This window comes from Diabrotica virgifera, chromosome 5, assembly GCF_917563875.1.
Source record: "Diabrotica virgifera virgifera chromosome 5, PGI_DIABVI_V3a".
Lineage (NCBI taxonomy): Eukaryota > Metazoa > Arthropoda > Insecta > Coleoptera > Chrysomelidae > Diabrotica > Diabrotica virgifera.
The window spans coordinates 250415514-250432512 of NC_065447.1; the positions used below are offsets into that span (position 1 = coordinate 250415514).

The following is a 16999-nucleotide window of genomic DNA, read 5'->3' on the forward strand; positions in this document are numbered from 1 at the left end:
AAGACTATAACCAAATTAAAGTCACGGGAATACCCTATTTCTCTGAACTAAGTGTGGAAGGTGAAAGCAAATCCAACAAAGTTTCTCTAGAAGTTGACATGAGCAGACTTCCAGAATTGGCTTTCAACGATGTAAAATTAAAAGTATGGAGAGTTGTAGGGAGAGTAAATTGCGAGAGGATAAAATTTCTAATGTTAATTGGTTGTCAATACAATATTTTGTAGCACAGATTTGGTTATTTAATTTGCCATGTCTCGTGTTTATCAAAGTCTATTTAATACTCACCCAAGCCATGATGTTGCTGTTGTTGTTGCTGCTGTTTCTGTTGTTGCTGCTTCTGCAACTTCTGTTTAGCGAATCTCGGCGGGAGATTGGTCTGTCTTGGTCGATCAAATTGAGCTTTGGCCTGAGGTAGAACCGGCGGGGGATTCACTGGTGTGGCCATCAAAGGTGGAATGTTACTGATTTGCTGCTGAGTCAATTGCTGCGTAGGTGGACTGATCTTCTTGCGATCCCGGTCTCGTTCCCTATCGCGATCTCTTTCCCTTTCCCTTTCTCTTTCAGGTTTGACATCTTTAACGTTTTCGGTTTTAAGCGGTTTGGATGATTTTTCGTCGAACGATTTTTGACGCTCCTTTACGTTTTTCTTGCTCTTAACCTCTTGGAATCCTTCCGCATCGCCATTCACAGACACCCTTTCTTCTTTTTCTTCGGCGTGATCAGGTTCATCGCGATTCTTGGGCGCGATATCCGCTAGAGCATTAGCAAACAAGTTATGTTCGACGGGCTTATCGTCTTTTTTAAGAGAGTTGTTTGAATTTTGTCTCATGTGTTCTCCACGGCCGCCTTCGTACCTCTTCTCTCCTCCCATACGCGGAGGATTATTCCTTCCGCGGTTAGAATTAGACGAAGATCTGTTACCTTGAAGTTTAAGCGGATTCTTACGATTATCTTTGTTTTTGTCATCAGAACCCTCAGCGTTTGAATCGGAAAGCTTTTCTTCCACTTTCGGTTTGTTCTTGCGATTATCTGTCTTGTTTCTTGGTTTTCCATCCCTATTATCTCTCATTTCTCTATTTCTTTCCTCTGGGGTAGGAGGGGATTCGCTACGTTTACCAATTATTCCAGCAGCCAGCGCTTGTTGATTCTGCTTAATTTTGTCCTCTACAGGATTTACATTTTCGGGAGTAGAACTATCCTCAACAGATTTCTTGTCCTTTTCCCTCTCATCTTGATGGCCTCCAAATGGACTCTTCGTAGGGGGCGGCCCATACCCGTCGATTCTTTTACTCAAGCCTCCCATTCTTCCGCTTCTAAAATTACCCCCACCCCGGCCGTGCCTTGATGGCTCACCTCGTGGAACGTAATTATTATCTTTTCGATCTTGTTTATCTTGTCGTTTTTCATTCCCGTATTTGTCTTGTTTGTGTTCGCGATTGCGTTCGTCCTTTTCATTTTTTCTCGCAGGTTTTGGACTTCTTTGTTCGCTTAATTCGTGTTTGGTTGTATCAGCTTTTCTGCCGTCGTCCGCTTTTAAATTCCCTGAGTGGTCTTCGAGAGAGCCGTCAGAATCTGCTGTGTGGTAGTCTTGGTTCCTTCCTCCTGGTTTCTGACCACGACTAGAAGGCCTTCTCGGCCAGGGAGGCCCTCGTGAAGAATGATTATCGTTCGTGTTCCAACCTTTCTTTTGACCATACGATCTATTACGATTTTGGTTATAGTCATCGGTTTTATCAGATTTCTTGGACTGCTCTGGTGACTTAATCTCCACTTTTGACTCAGACTGTCTTTTGTCTTCGGTCATTTTCGATTCAGCTTCTTCCAGTGCAAGAGGTTGAGCATCTGCCCATGCGCTAGCAAATTCCATTTTCAACGGAATAACTTTTGTGGGAAGTTCTTTTTTAATCTCCGATTTCACTTCTACCACTTGACCGCGCTTCAGCTGCGTCAAGTTCCTTTTTTCGTTTCGCATATCATCGGCTTCCATGCGATCTTTAGTGATAGGACCAGGAACAGAACGTCGTTCCTCTCTACTGTAATCTTTTCTTTTGTCCTCGTATGGATGTTCATACATCGATTCTGACCATGAGCCCATGTTGTACTCGCGTGGTTCAGAATCTCTAGAATGACGCGTTGAGCGCGAATCGCGTGAATCCCGGCTGTCTGGCCTTTGGGGACGATCTCTTTCACGTTCTTTTTCGTATTTATCAACCACTTTTTCTTCACGAACTTTCTCCGGTCTTTCACTCCAGTCTTCGTTACTAGAACGATGTGATTGGTCATCTTGTTTTTTGTTGTCCTGAATATTCTTTTCTTTGTGCCACTTATCGTGTTCCTGTTCTCTTCGGGAGTACTGCATATCATAATCCTGATGTCTACTGTCCGAATTATCAGAATGGTGGTAACGAGAATCTTGAGAATCCCTTTCTTGTTCTGAATGATGTGAACTGCGGTAGCTGTCATCAGAACTTTGTCGTTTATACTCCTTTCTGTCTAAATCTTCTTTTTCAATCTCTGGACTATCTTGTCTTATATTACGGTTGTGCATTGAACCATGGGAACTGTTTGATTGCGATTTTGTTCTGGAATTGCCGGAACTCCAGCGGTTATCAAAGGATTGCTGATGGTATTGTTGGTGGTTTTGCAAGTTTGAGTTACTGTTATTGCGGAATCTAGGCGGGAGGTCATTTTGGAATTGCCGAGAAAAATTAGGTCCATTTTGCTCCCGATTATCCCGATTATCTCGCTCTGGTTTTGCATGTTGTTTTCTAGGAGGAAAATTTTTCCCTTCAATTTGAGTTAACTGTCTAAACGAATTTCCTTGATTTGAAGCTTGATTCTTATCATCAGATGACTCGTTAGGGGTACGAGATCTGGAATCTTTTTCTCTAGGCGGCTCTCTATCCCGTTCCTTATCCTTCTGAAAGTCAGGTAAGGGAATATCTACATGATTAATAGGTTTCGCTGGAACCGTATTCGGATTAATTGTACCAACCCCTTCGTGATTATCTCTGTCACGCTTCTGAATCTTTTCTTCCAATTCCATGAGTTTTTTCTGAGCGGCTTGTTTTCTTTCTTCGTTAAAACGTTTTTCTTCCTCTTCTTTCCGCTGCTTCGCCCTTTGAACGGCTATTTCCACTTCTTTGTCTTGCTGGGTACGTCTTTGCACCCAGATATCTTCATCTTCTGAGTTTCTTCCTCTAGGAGCGTTAGACCTCATGCCTCCACTCCATTGACGATTTTGACTGTCGGCATTGTGACTTTCACGATCGTCTCTATGATCCCTATTCATTGAACTTTTTTTGTGTTCCCGTTTGGAAGATTTTTCACCTTCATCGTCACTGAATGCCAGTTTCTGACTGAAATAGAAATTTACAGATATAGAATTATACTTATAAATCTTATAAATTAACCTACTTGTAATCAATTTCGTCTGATTCTGCCCAACCCATGTCCTTACTCATTTCATCCATACGACTCAGCTCTTCTTCTCGGATTATGGGCCTAGGGGCAACTTCGTCAGTTTCTCTATCCGCCAAACGAGGTGGTCGGTTATCTACCTGTCTATTACCTCGCCCGTTATTCGGTTGCGGCATTGTTTGAGGATTTTGAATACCAATTCCAGATGCAGGTTGGAAATTACTACCTTTGTACATCTAAAGAAAAAAAAAAGGTTCGTCACAATTACATTAGAAGAGATATTATTGAGAATAACTTACAAACGGAGGCATCACACCTCGTATTTGCGGTGGAAAAGGTTGCTGTTGGTGGCCTGCCTGGGCCGAAAGCTGTGGTGGGGGACCCAGGTGGGCCGAGCCAGGTCTGCCTTGACCTGCTGCGTCTCCACCTGTAACACCTGGCGGGCCCATGGGTCTTTGTCCACCTTGTGTCCATGAGCCTAGAAAAAAAAACAACATGAGCCACTATAATATGCAATGATACTGTAACAGAGATTACACAGGTCAGATTATGCCAGAGAGCTGACACCACAAATTGAAATAGAAGAAACTATGAAACTATTGAAATTCCGCTATATACATAAGATGCTATGGTCAACTATAGACCAAATACATGTGTTAACACATTGACGGTCTAATTTCCATTGATTTAATGTGACACAACGTCTACAGATGACATTTTTAAAGTAACAAGTTGTGTTTACAAAAGATGTTAAAAAACTTATTGTTTCCATAAACTATAAGCGCTAAAAGCAATTTAGCAATTTCCCTGTTTTACTTTGCCAAATTCATTTAGTGTCACAACACCTGCTTATACATTTGACGCACTATCCATCAACATGTTATTTATTTATTAGTTAGGTATACATGAAAAATGTGTTGAATATAAGGGAACATCCATAAACTATGTCGTAAAAATTTTGGAGTTTTTAATACCCTACCCCCCTTCCGTTGTAAAGCGTCGTTTGCAGTTGACCCCCTCATACCGATGTCGCAATTGCAACTTATGACCCCGCTTTTTAGTGATTTTCTTTTAAATTCCATGTTATTCCTAGCTTTTTAAAAGTTAGCTCTCAAAGTTTATTTACGAATGTATTTAAGTCAGTAGGTATTACTATGTAGCTCATTAATATCCACGTACTCTCTCAATTCACTGTACAACTAATAATTAGCTTTATAGGGACAAAAGACAACACTTTAATCGGAGTTCCAATGCTTTCTTAACTGCATCATATAAATCTTGATACATACTTATTTTGTTTTGATTTCAATACCATTTCTTTTATAAGTATAAATAGATACAATGTACAGTGGAACCTCGATAAGTCAGATTAATCGTGACCGCGACCGATCCGGGTTATCGAAAATCCGGGTTAGCCGGAGAATATAGTAAAAATTAATAAAATACGGTATACTTGCAGATAAACTCCAGTATAATTGCACAAACATGAAATACATACATAATTATTTTGCACAGTATATCTAAATTACGTACAGTTGTATACACACAGTATTGTTTATTTCTTGGTAAAAAACTCAGTCAAAGTGAAAAAATGTTTGTTTTGTCTGATGAAAATCGGTCCGGGTTTGCCGGACTTCCGGGTTATCGGAGGCCGACATATCGGGGTTCCACTGTACTAACTAAATAGAATACAATATTTTATTTCTATTCATTCTTTTAGAATTTTTTCACACAGAGTATTCAGTAAATAAGTGAACAGTTTAATATTTATTGCTTCCAGAGGTTGTTCTGAAAAGAAGCGTTTGTTTAAAGATATAGGACAATGTTTTATTGTTTGTTATTCTGTATAAAACTGCTTTGATGGAGTAAATAGACAAAAGATGTTAAAGTAACTATCTATGTTAGGGATACCCAACAAGTTAGTTAAAGTTATAGGAATGACTGTGGAGTGTTCCAAAGCCATGGTGAGAATAGATGGAGATATGACACACGCATTTAATATTGAAAATGGAGTTAGGCAAGGTGATGCATTATCAAGACTTTTTAATCTATCTTTAGAAGCTGTTGTTAGAAAATTGTATATGAACGTCTGTATTAATAAAAGATCTATTCAAATATGCGCATATGCGAATGATATTGCCATAATAAGTCACAACAAAAGGGTATTAAGTGAAAAAGCTATAGAGCTGAAAGAGTGAGCTGCTATATTTATTGGTCTATACCAGGGGTGGGCAAAGTGCGGCCCTCGGGCCGCATGCGGCCCTTTATAAATTTTTTTGCGGCCCGCGGAAAAAAAGTGAATTATTTTCATTTAAGGTTTTTTTTAATTATTGCTAATATTAATAAATAAATATAGATAATGCAGCTATTAATTAACAATTTCGCAGCAGGTGATTTTTCCGCAAATTTTCAACATAACGCGGGCAACTATTTGGGTTTCCGGCAGAGGTTTGTCGGCTCCCTGAATGAAATCTACGAAATTTCAACAAATGGAAACGATATTTTTGAAGAAGTTTGGAACTGTTTGGAAAATTTTAAATTAACGCTGTAACCACCTATTAAGTGTAACAACTGACGGAGCACCAAATTTAAGAGGAGCAAAAATATTGTAATGTTGAGAAAACTTAAAGATTACGTCCATAAACAATTTTCAGAACATCAGTTATTATTTTTTAGGCTTACTTTTCAATATTTTGGATTGAATTTTTTTCTAAATATTCTTTGAATTGTACTTAATATGTTTATTTAATTTAAAAATAAAATAATTGTACCATAGCTTCGAAAAAAATTCCCAAAAATGTGCTTGATATGTTGATTTCAAACCATACACCCCCACCTTAAGTTACAGATTTGTACACTGTATCTAAATAAAGTACAGTAAAACCTGCCATATCCGGATCAATGTGGCGACAGACCGATCCGGATATGAAAAAATCCGGATATCAAGACCACTACTTCTTTTACAGTCTATAAAAGGCTTTCTCCTTCATACATTCCAATAATCAACGCCGTCAATAACTTTCGTCGATAGACACGTTTTATAGATTCTATAATACATTAATTCGATATCTTTTAGTTCTTCGTTTAGTGTGTTGTCCAACAGCAGGACTGCCTTTCTCGGTAGATTTCGGTAGATCCGGACGGCGTAGAACCGTCCGGATATGGGGAGGTCCGGATATGACAGGTCCGGATATGGCAGGTTGTACTGTACCTACAAAATTTTTAAAAAAAATTGACTTTAAACCTATTTTTATATAGCGGACTTTCGGCTTTAACGGACATCCCGTCCCCCAAATAGTCCATTATATCGAGGTTTTACTGTACCAACATTTTTATTGTAAAATAATAATCTTTTAATAGTCTAAAACAAATATTAAGTAAATAATTTGACTCCAGTGGATTAAAATAACAATACTCTTGTGATTTATGTCAAAAAATGGTTGATAGTTTTCTTTTATTTTGATTTAATAAAATTTTGACTGCAGCATTACATAATCATTCCACAACTCAAGAACATATTATGTAGACTCATTTCTTCATGCATGGTTAAAAATTTATAAAGTAAATATTATCAAGGCTCCCACTTAGGACCTATCCTTTTTAATTTATTTATAAATGACATAAATAAAAGCTTCAATTTTGCTCAATTTCTTCTATTTGCTGATGACCTTAAATTATTTCATATAATTACCTCTGATTTGGATCACTACAATTTGCAATCAGATCTTAATGGCCTTGTGGAATGGTGCTCACTTAATGGTATGGACTTAAATGCAAACAAATGCCATACTATAACTTTTACTCGACTAAGACACTTTGAGAATAATTCTTACTTTATACGGGACACTAGGTTACAATTAGTTGACTCAGTTATAGATCTGGGTGTTATTCTTGATACTAACTTGAATTTCAACCTACACATTAATAGCATGGTTTCTAAGTCATTAAAGATGCTTGGCTTTGTTAAAAGATGCAGCTATGACTTTACAACTGGTCGTTCTTTAAAATTTCTTTATTGTTCTTTGGTTAGACCACATTTAGATTATGCATCATGTGTTTGGTCACCTCAATATAACTGTCATATTAATAAAATCGAACAAGTTCAGCATAAATTCTTACGTTATTATGCTTATAAGATGCATCTCACTGGTCAAAGTTATGAGTCTTTACTGCAAATTATTCGACTTGACTCATTACAGAGTCGTCGTCAACATAAAGATCTTTGCTTCTTGTATAACTTAATTCATGGTCATAAATTCTGTATCCCACTTTTAAATAAAATTGGTCTACATGTACCTTCAAGAACCACCCGTTCTGTGACCACCTTCCACGAGGTCGTTAACCGCACAAATTATGGTTCAAGTTCCTATCTCTCTAAAACTATTAAATTAGCAAACACATTATCTCCGCAAATTGATTTCTTTGTGAACGACTTTACTGCGTTTTCCACACAATTACATTTATACTTAACTTAATGTTCTAATTTCAAGACTGATTTGTCAACTACTGTTATTGTCTTTGTTCTAGGATAAGTTGTATTTGTCAATTTCAAAATGTTCTAGCTCTCAATTGTTAAATGAGAGCAAGTAATTCTATTCTTTATTATTGTTTGTTATGTATTTACCAATTTTGTACCTACTAGATCTTATTTTTCTAATTTGTGTGACATTTTAATTGTATCATGTACTAATGGACTTCGGTCCGTAAATAATTAATAAATAAATAAATTACATACTTAATTTTTAAAGTCAACAAAAATATGCTTACCTTCTGTTTGGGGTCTTAGACTGAGCCCTGAAGGATACTGGGGAGCATCGGAACCAGTGCGTGTGGGGGCGCCATCTCCAGATGACAAGCTGGGGAATTCGTGTTGGAATTGTACACTCTGATATAGGGGAGGATGAGACTCGGGTCCTGTCATGACGGAACTCCATAGTTTGTCTGTAGGCACAGGCTGTGCAGTAGGGGTTAACTGAATAAAGCAAAAATAAGTTTTATGAGATTAACAAGATTCCTTATTTATTGGTTGACATATTGGTTAGACTAGTGATACCTTACCTGTTTGTGTGTTTGTGGGGGAATAGTGTTCGTTACTGGAAGGGCAATTGCAGCTTGATGTGAACTGAGTTGTGGTGAGACTCCAGTCTGATTGGGGGCATTCAGTGGGGGTACATTCGAATCCTGAGATTGTGCAACTGTCTGATGATTGTTGTTGGGTGATTGAGATGTCCCAGTGGCTGATGTATCTTGCTTTCCCCATCCTGGCGCTCCTGGTGGTACTAAAGGTACTGCTGCGTCTGTTCCGCTGTGTTCTGCTTTCAAAGATGGAAGATTTGCTGGGGCCCGACGAGCATTTGGGACTTTACCGAGTGATTGCATGCCATGTTTGATGTAGACTGATGAACTTTTTTGCTGTTGTTTTTCTAAATTTTCACCCTAACAACAAATTTTGAAGTAAATTGTAAAACATCAACTATTACAGGCTAGCTTAAAAGATCTCAAAATGCTTTTGTTGATTATTGGCTAGTATCAAAGTGCTACTTCAAAGAAGTTGATTTCTTAAATGTTATTGTAGATATTCCAAATAACTCTAAACTATTGCTGTGCTCATTGGCAGTTCGTAAAATTCTTGTAATGGGTTGATTTTGACCATAGTTTGTGGTATGAAATGGAATGGTGAAAATCTCAGTGTTATGAGTTCTTCTTGTATTAACATCAAAACTTTTAAACTTAGTAACTCTGGATCTTGAACATACACATTTATAATCTTATATATTATTATATTCTATTATTATATTCTATTATTATATTGTTAAAAAAATTATGTAACTTTGGGATTTTATATCATACTTTTAACTGAACATATCATGCCGAACATATCATCAGAGCTTCTGTTGAAGATCGCCCTGAAAGTGCCAGACTCAATGGAATCATGTAATGACACAATGTAGTATTAGTGTAATCAGAAGACCAACTAAAAATATTGATGAACATATTATCAGAAAGTCACAGGCTGGGCTTGGACATTAACCTTTCCAAAACCAAAATCACGGTATTCCACAAGAACCCCCATGAACAAATTACACCCAACATACAAATATATGATATCACCCTTCAGAGTTCCCAAAGCGTCATATACCTGGGCAGAGAGGTAAATAGTCAGCTAGACCACTCAATAGAAATTAGAAGACTCATTGAAATAGCAAGGTCTGGTGTCATGAACATGCAAAAATTGCTCTGTAACACCAAGCCTAGAACACTAAAGTCTAAAGTGTTATGTGTGGTCTCTATTATTATATGGTTGTGAGACCTGGACATTAAAACAGTATGATGTCAACAAACTGAATTCATTCAAAATGTGAATGTCCTGCTGAATGCTAAGAATAAGCTGGGCCAGCAGAACTATGAATGAAGAAGTACTGGAAATAATGAACACATGTCCTCATCTGGTCAATACAATCAAAATTAGAAAGACATATGTAGGACACATAATGTGCCACAGGAAATTTGAGCAGCTCCAGGTAATATTAGAAGGCAAAATCGAAGGTAAAAATGGTATAGGAAGAAAGAAAAAATCCTGGCTCCGAAATATCAGAGATTGGACCCACACAACAAGGAATGACTTAATCCATCAAGCCCAGAACAGAGAGAAATTTGCCATATTGATCGCCAACCTCAATATAGAAGGCACTTAGGAGGAGGGAGGAGGATACTTTTAACAGAAACACTTTTGATTTTTGACATGACATGTAAATTAATCAGCTTTCTGTTCAATGTGACACATATTAGTAGATTTAAGGCAAATTTATGAAAAAATGGTGAATTGTTTTCCACTATGAAAAGCTTTATGAGGTGATCTAGGAAAAGCAAAACTTGTCAAAATTTATTTTTAAATGTTAATTGAAATTACATTCTACAAACACTTTAAAAACACTCTAAAAATAGCCAACAAACATCATTTTTATGTTTAGAAATTATCGTTGGTAGTTTTATGGACAATAAAAAGACTTACCCTGCTCACTCTATACAAATTATTTATATCCAAAGATTGAAACTTTGATTTTGTTTTCTCCCCCTTGGAGGCCTGCCCTGGCAAAGTAGACATGCTGTCTGCACGCAACCATTTAGATCTACAAGACCCAGTGAACGAACCTTATTTCTAAAAAAAAAAGTTAGTATGTTTAAATAAAACGAAATAGTTTAACTGAATAATGATTGATGTATCTAGTAGATTAGTTCAATATCCATATCTGAAGGCATGTATCCACATGTTGGTGCCCCAAGCTCCTAAAACTGCTACACATAGTGGATACTTTCATTAGCACCCCCCTCAGTGCAACGGTGCATGCTCTGCCTTGGTGCTCCAATCGGGGGTAGCATACATGTAGAGAAGTGCATGCTGTATCCATTGGAGCAGTTGCAGGGAGCACAGAGTACCAACATAGAGGATACTTGCTCAATATTACATTTATATATGATTCAAATTCTTTTATATATGCTTTTTCTCATGAGCATCTTTCAGTGTGTCACAGTTTTTGATTTCATTTTAACGCATTAAAGTGTATGACAGAAAAAAAAACATGTCAGTGATTACATTTCATCGGTGACATTTATAACATTTATTCTAGTTGTCAATAGATGGCTCTATAATCGAAAAATAAATTATTTACGAATTATATAATATATGTACGAATATAATCTGTACAATTTATAAGACTATACAAATCAAAGAAAATACCATTTTATAAATAAATGCAATAAACACAATTAATTTGTTTTTATGCCAAATTGCAAATAAAATGTGACAACTGTCAGATTTAACTAAAATGTCATGTCACTAAAATGTATATTATCACTGACTTACCTTTTTTTCTATCATTTGTGACGCACTGAAAAATGCTCATGAAAAGAAGCATATACACTAACGGCTTAAAATAGAACAGTTTACAATTTCGAATTTGTGGGACCATAAGAAATAATAGGAAAGAGAAACGGACACCATGGTGGAATATGAAGGTAAAAATTGAAATAAAAGAAAAGAAGAAATTGTGGAAAGAATACCTACAAGATAATACACAACCAAAATATGAAATATACAAAATACAGACAATAACAGTTAAAAAAAAAATAGTCAAAATTGAGAAAAAGAAAAGCTGGCACAAGTTTGGAGAAAAATGGAAGAAAACATTTAAAAAAATGTAAAACTGTTTTATAGAACACTGAAAAGCCTATGAATAGTGTGACCAACTAGCCCGAAAAATCCGGGACATGACCCGAATTACGAAGTTGTGTCCCGGCGTCCCGGACAAGGCTTCCGGGCCATCCGAATAATCAACGTTTTGGTAAAATTCGATTTTGAAATTTTGAATATGTTATTCTTCTGAGAATTCCCACCAAATTGAATTGGTGCGACACTACCTATGAAGCAACAAAGAAATAAAACTAAAACAAACAATGAGCAAATTATGGTACAGTATTAACTGAAAGCAACAATATTAACACATTAAGTGGGAGGATCAGAGGAAAACACTGAGGAATCAAAGGTATACTGGAAGAACTAGATGAAGCAATAGGAAAGGTAAAGACTGGGACTGGGGGGCGATGAAGCCCAGAGATCTTTAAATATAATATAAGAAAGAAGACAAAGAAAAGATTATTATGCATAAGAAACAAACATAAAATCAAGCCTTTACTTACTTAGGCACTTGGACAATAAAGGAGAAAAAGTTAGTATGGTTATATTGTGCCGTAACACAAATGATCAGTAATAGGTAAGTGAAAAGAGTGTAGGACCACAGGACTTATTAAAGTTTAAGGAGAAGAACAGTTTCATTATAAGGCAGTTGATGGAAAAATACAGGAGTAAAGAAACAAACGCCCATATGGTATTCATTGATCTTGAGAAAGCATATGATAGAGTTCCTTGAGACATTCTGTGGTAGGCACTCAATAAGAAAGGAGTCCCTGGTGAATATGTAAAGATTGTGAGGGATATGTATGAGGGAGTAACGACTAGTGTTAGGACAGGTGTGGGTGAGACTGATAAATTTTATGTGAAAGTAGGATTGCACCAAGGCTCTGTGCTTAGTCCGTATTTATTCTCATTAGTTTTGGACCAGATAACAGCGAAAATACAGGGTAACATTCCATGGTGCTTAATGTATGCTGATGATGTCGTGTTAGTAGGAAATAGTGAAAGAGACTTAGAACAAAAACTGGAACAGTGGAGACAAGCTCTAGAGGAAAAGGGTTTAAAACTTAGTAGGACAAAAACAGAGTGTTTGGAATGTTCATTTAAAGATGGAGTTACTACAAATAAAATGGTATCTTTGGATGGTGAAATGATTGTGAAAAGCAATAGTTTTAAGTACCTAGGATCGGTATTACAAAGTAATGGAGAAATAGATGGAGATGCATGCAGTAGAGTTCTGGCTGGATGGATGAAGTGGAACGAAGCGAGTGGTGTGTTGTGTGACAGAAAAATTCCAATGAAGCTGAAGGAAAAATTCTATAAAACAGCCATAAGACCAGCTATGATGTACGGAGCTGAATGTTGGGCAGTGAAAAAGAAGAGGAACAATAAATGCATGTGTCAGAAATGAGAATGCTTAGATGGATGAGTGGAGTGACAAAGAAGGATAAAATTAGAAATGAGTATATTAGGGGAAGTCTAGGTGTGGCACCAATTGATGCCAAAATGAGAGAGCGTAGGTTAAGATGGTTTGGTCATGTTCAACGTCGAGACGTTAATCACCCAATACGAAGAATAGCTGAAGTGCAGATTCCTGGAAGGAGTAAGAAAGGAAGACCAAAGAAAACCTAGGGGGAGACGATAAGGCAGGACATGTTGGTAAAGGGGATTAACATTGATATGACCCAAGATAGAATTGTGTGAAGAAATGCAATTAGGGAAGCCGACCCCGAATAGGGATAAGGCAAAGAGAATGATGATGATGATATGATGCACATTAGGATGGAAAGTTGATATGTGGCGAGGTAAGAGGAGTGTTGTCAAAGAACAAAAAAAACTCTTGCAAAATTATATAAAATGAGTATGTATAGTACCTTTCCAAATATTTTAGAAAATCTTAATCTTAAACTGATCACAAAGTCATTTGTATTTGAATAGTGTGATTTCAGTCCTGGTAGAAATTAAAAAATTTTAATCTATTGTACTCTTAATCATTATACTTGCTATTCAGTAGGTTCACTAATCAAAATTTAAGGATACTACAGTTTTCTAAAATGTCTTGGAAGTACTATAACGTAATATAAGTTAAAAGAGATTTAAAAGGCAGTGAAGTTAAAAAATAAAGAATTGAGTTTACATATAGACCATAATAGCGAAAAAAGATAAACAAAGCAAAAGTATGTTGAATATAGATAGAAACATATGGGTCAGTGATAGGAAGAGTAACTTGCAGGAAAAATTATACATACTTAAATACAGAAAGTACAATATTAAATATCTCTGCATTGTGTGTTGTGTTTTGTCAAGTAGTGTTTTGAGATAAATATGTCAAGTAAACTGTGCTACAGTCTAAAATTTAATATCTTAAAAATGTTTAGGTTGTATTTAATTTGGAGATTGAGATGCACATTATTACTATTGATTTAATGTGTAACAAAAAACAAAAAGAACATAGAACTAAAGTCATCCATCTGCAAAAGGTCTAATAGTTGTTTCCAGAAACAAGTTGACAAATTGGAAATAGATTTCTAGGGCTACAGAAATTAAACAGAAGCAGTAGAGTTGAAGTTGGAGGTGAAATTGAATTGCTGTAGCTTTAAAGAACAAAAATAATGAAGTACCTATTTAGAAAACTACTGTGTCTCAGCAAAGACATCAGATGGAAAAGTTTTGTTTATTTTGAAAGAGTCACAATAATTTATTCAAGGTTTGGGTACAAAAAATATGACCTTACGGTAAAGAGAAACTAACGGAAGTTTCCAAATCAATCAGTAAACCTTTTGTACATCAAAGGAAATTACTATTTTCAACTACGTAAGCATTTACTTTCAATCCATGGAAGCCCATCCCAACGTCAAACTATTCACAACATAACAAAAAAGGAATCCTTTTTGAGCACTAAATATTCTTAATCACAATATTCACTTTATACAGCACCTTATAAACGAAACCTCACAAAAAAGATGCGACATAACGGTTTACTATTTTCTTTGATTGGCTCCCAAAATGAAAACATTGTATTACGAAATGAAATTTCTTGGCGTCAAAATACTAAAATAGCTATGTACCTTGGTCCGTCCAAATGGGTTATCCGCAAATAACAAGAAATAAATTCTTTTTAGGCTATAGAGGGACGGATGAACCCGGATTATTTTTAATGTTTCTATTATTTTTGCCTTTTTACACTAGTCAAAATGGCGTTCGCCGACTGGAGAATATTCCAATCAATAATAAAACGTCATTGGCCAACTAGCGACACCTCTACTCGATGAACTCAACTATAATGACAAGTAGAACGTAGAACATTTCGTTGTTAGGCATATTTTAACGAAAATATCCAAACAGTTTTATATAAAATGATTCATTTGTAAATGATGCTAAAACATTTGTGGATAAAATCAGACAAATTAGTTATATTAGTATAATTATAATTTATTTTTTCTTTTTTAAATAACAGAAAATAGTTTTATTTTTAATTCTACAAAATTGTGGATCATTTCTACGATATACTATTATCTAAAAAAGTAAAATTTCTCAAGATAATATCTTCAAAATAATTGTAAAATAAAAAGTATATGGTTGGGCTTTATTCACAGTAAAAACTATTTTATATTATGAATAAAAATGGCGTCCCTTGACAGGTCCTCTATTGGATTACAAGAAAACCTGTTAAATGTTACCTTCATGTCACAGAATAGGAAACAATTTCCTATTCTGTGTTCATGTGGTAGTCGGTAGATTGTGGGTAGATCGATAAAAAAAATAATAGTCTGATAAAGAATAGTGAAAATATGCAGAGTTGCCAGACTGTGGTATTTCCCCCATTTTTGGGGTAATTTGAAATCGTCTGGGGGAATTTTTATAAGCAGAAATGGTTGGGGGAAAATTATGGACGATTTTAACGATCATGGTAAATTAAATTTGCGAATTTACATAGAATTCTCTCATAATCGAAACCGAATTTCATGTCCCAAGTACTTATAAGATGCAGTTGCAGTCTGCTCAATATTCATTCCATCAACAACAATATTACGATTTAGCACCAGATTAGTCATTATTTGTGTCTTGTTGATGTTAATCTTTAGTCCGACCTCTAAGGAAGCGTGATATAACCTGTTCAACATTATTATTGCATCATCCATACGATCGGCTATATGGACGATGTCATCTGCGAATCTCAAATGACTGAGCTTCTCTCCATTTATATTGATACCATATTCGTTCAGATCTGCCTTCTTAAAAGTGTGTTCTAAAAGGGTTGTGAACAGCTTTGGTGAGATGGTGTCTCCTTGCCATACTCCTCATCGCTGTATACAGAATTTATTTGTTTGTTGATCAGACAGTCTTACGCTAGCCGTAGATATATTTTATCATGTTAGTATAGCGATAATCTATTCGGCATTCTGTCAATGCTTTTAACATTTTCTGCTGGTTTATGGTATCGAACGCTTTCTCGTAGTCCACGAATATCAGTGCCAATGGTTTGTTGTATTCCGCTATACTTCTCTATCAAGTTTTTTATTACCAGTAAGTGGTCGTTAGTGCTATATCCGGATCTGAAGCCAGCTTGTTCTGTAAGCTGATAGAAGTCTAACTTAGCCTCCAGTCTCTTTTTGATAATTTTTGTGAAAAGTTTATATATGTGTGATAGCAGACTGATAGGGCGGTAGTTTTTTAGATCTGTTATGTCACCTTTCTTGTGCAATAAAACAATGACTGCATTGTTCCATTGAGAAGGCGTTTTTCCTTGGTAAATGCATTCGGTGAAAAGTTTGGCCAAAACCTGGATAATTTTATTTCCACCTTGTTTCATTGCCTCGATCACTACTCTGTCATCGCCAGGGGATTTATTATTTTTCCTTTCTGAAAGTGTCTTTTTAACTTCGTATGGTGTTATTTCTGGCATTAATTCCGATCCCTGGTTTGTGATTTTGGACAGGAGCTGATCTTGCCTTGCGTTGGTACTCTCATACATTTCGCGATAAAACGATTCGACAACCTTATAAGGATTTCGGCTCTATCCGTAGCAATGCTGTTGTATTTATTTCTTATTCTGTACATATTTTTTTGCCAATGTTATTCGTATTTCGCCGCAAAACTTTTAAACTTTTGTTTTCTTGAATTATTTGAGTTGGAGGGAGGTTTAGAGTGGTATTAATTGAACTCGACCATTTACTGATGAACAAACTCTACCTACTGTATCGTCCGCATATCACAAATTATTGGTGACTTCACCGTTCACAACTACCATTCGTTCTTATTTTTCAGAAAGTGAAAATTTCTTTCGGAGTAAACCTTGAACAACAGGGGCGACAAGAGGCATCCCTGCCGTACTCCTCTTAATATTATAGAGCCTGTGATTCGAAGCTGTCTTCTAAAACTGATGTG

The 16999-nt window shown here is 36.1% G+C and overlaps 1 protein-coding gene across 3 annotated transcripts in view; it reads right to left on the minus strand.

The window, feature by feature from the left end:
- The window catches only part of LOC126884816 (protein PRRC2C), a 53165-nt gene extending 38294 nt beyond the window's left edge, over window positions 1–14871 (minus strand). For all 3 annotated transcript variants that reach the window (XM_050651063.1, XM_050651062.1, XM_050651064.1), the window contains exons 1-7: window positions 14680–14871; window positions 10433–10579; window positions 8479–8856; window positions 8188–8392; window positions 3720–3898; window positions 3418–3656; window positions 286–3359 (exon numbers count right to left, since the gene is read on the minus strand). In XM_050651063.1, the coding sequence (XP_050507020.1) occupies window positions 286–3359; window positions 3418–3656; window positions 3720–3898; window positions 8188–8392; window positions 8479–8856; window positions 10433–10525 (4168 nt within the window). In that variant the 5' untranslated portion in view covers window positions 10526–10579; window positions 14680–14871. The remainder of the gene's footprint in view (window positions 1–285; window positions 3360–3417; window positions 3657–3719; window positions 3899–8187; window positions 8393–8478; window positions 8857–10432; window positions 10580–14679) is intronic.
- Between the last annotated feature and the right edge of the window lie 2128 nt (window positions 14872–16999).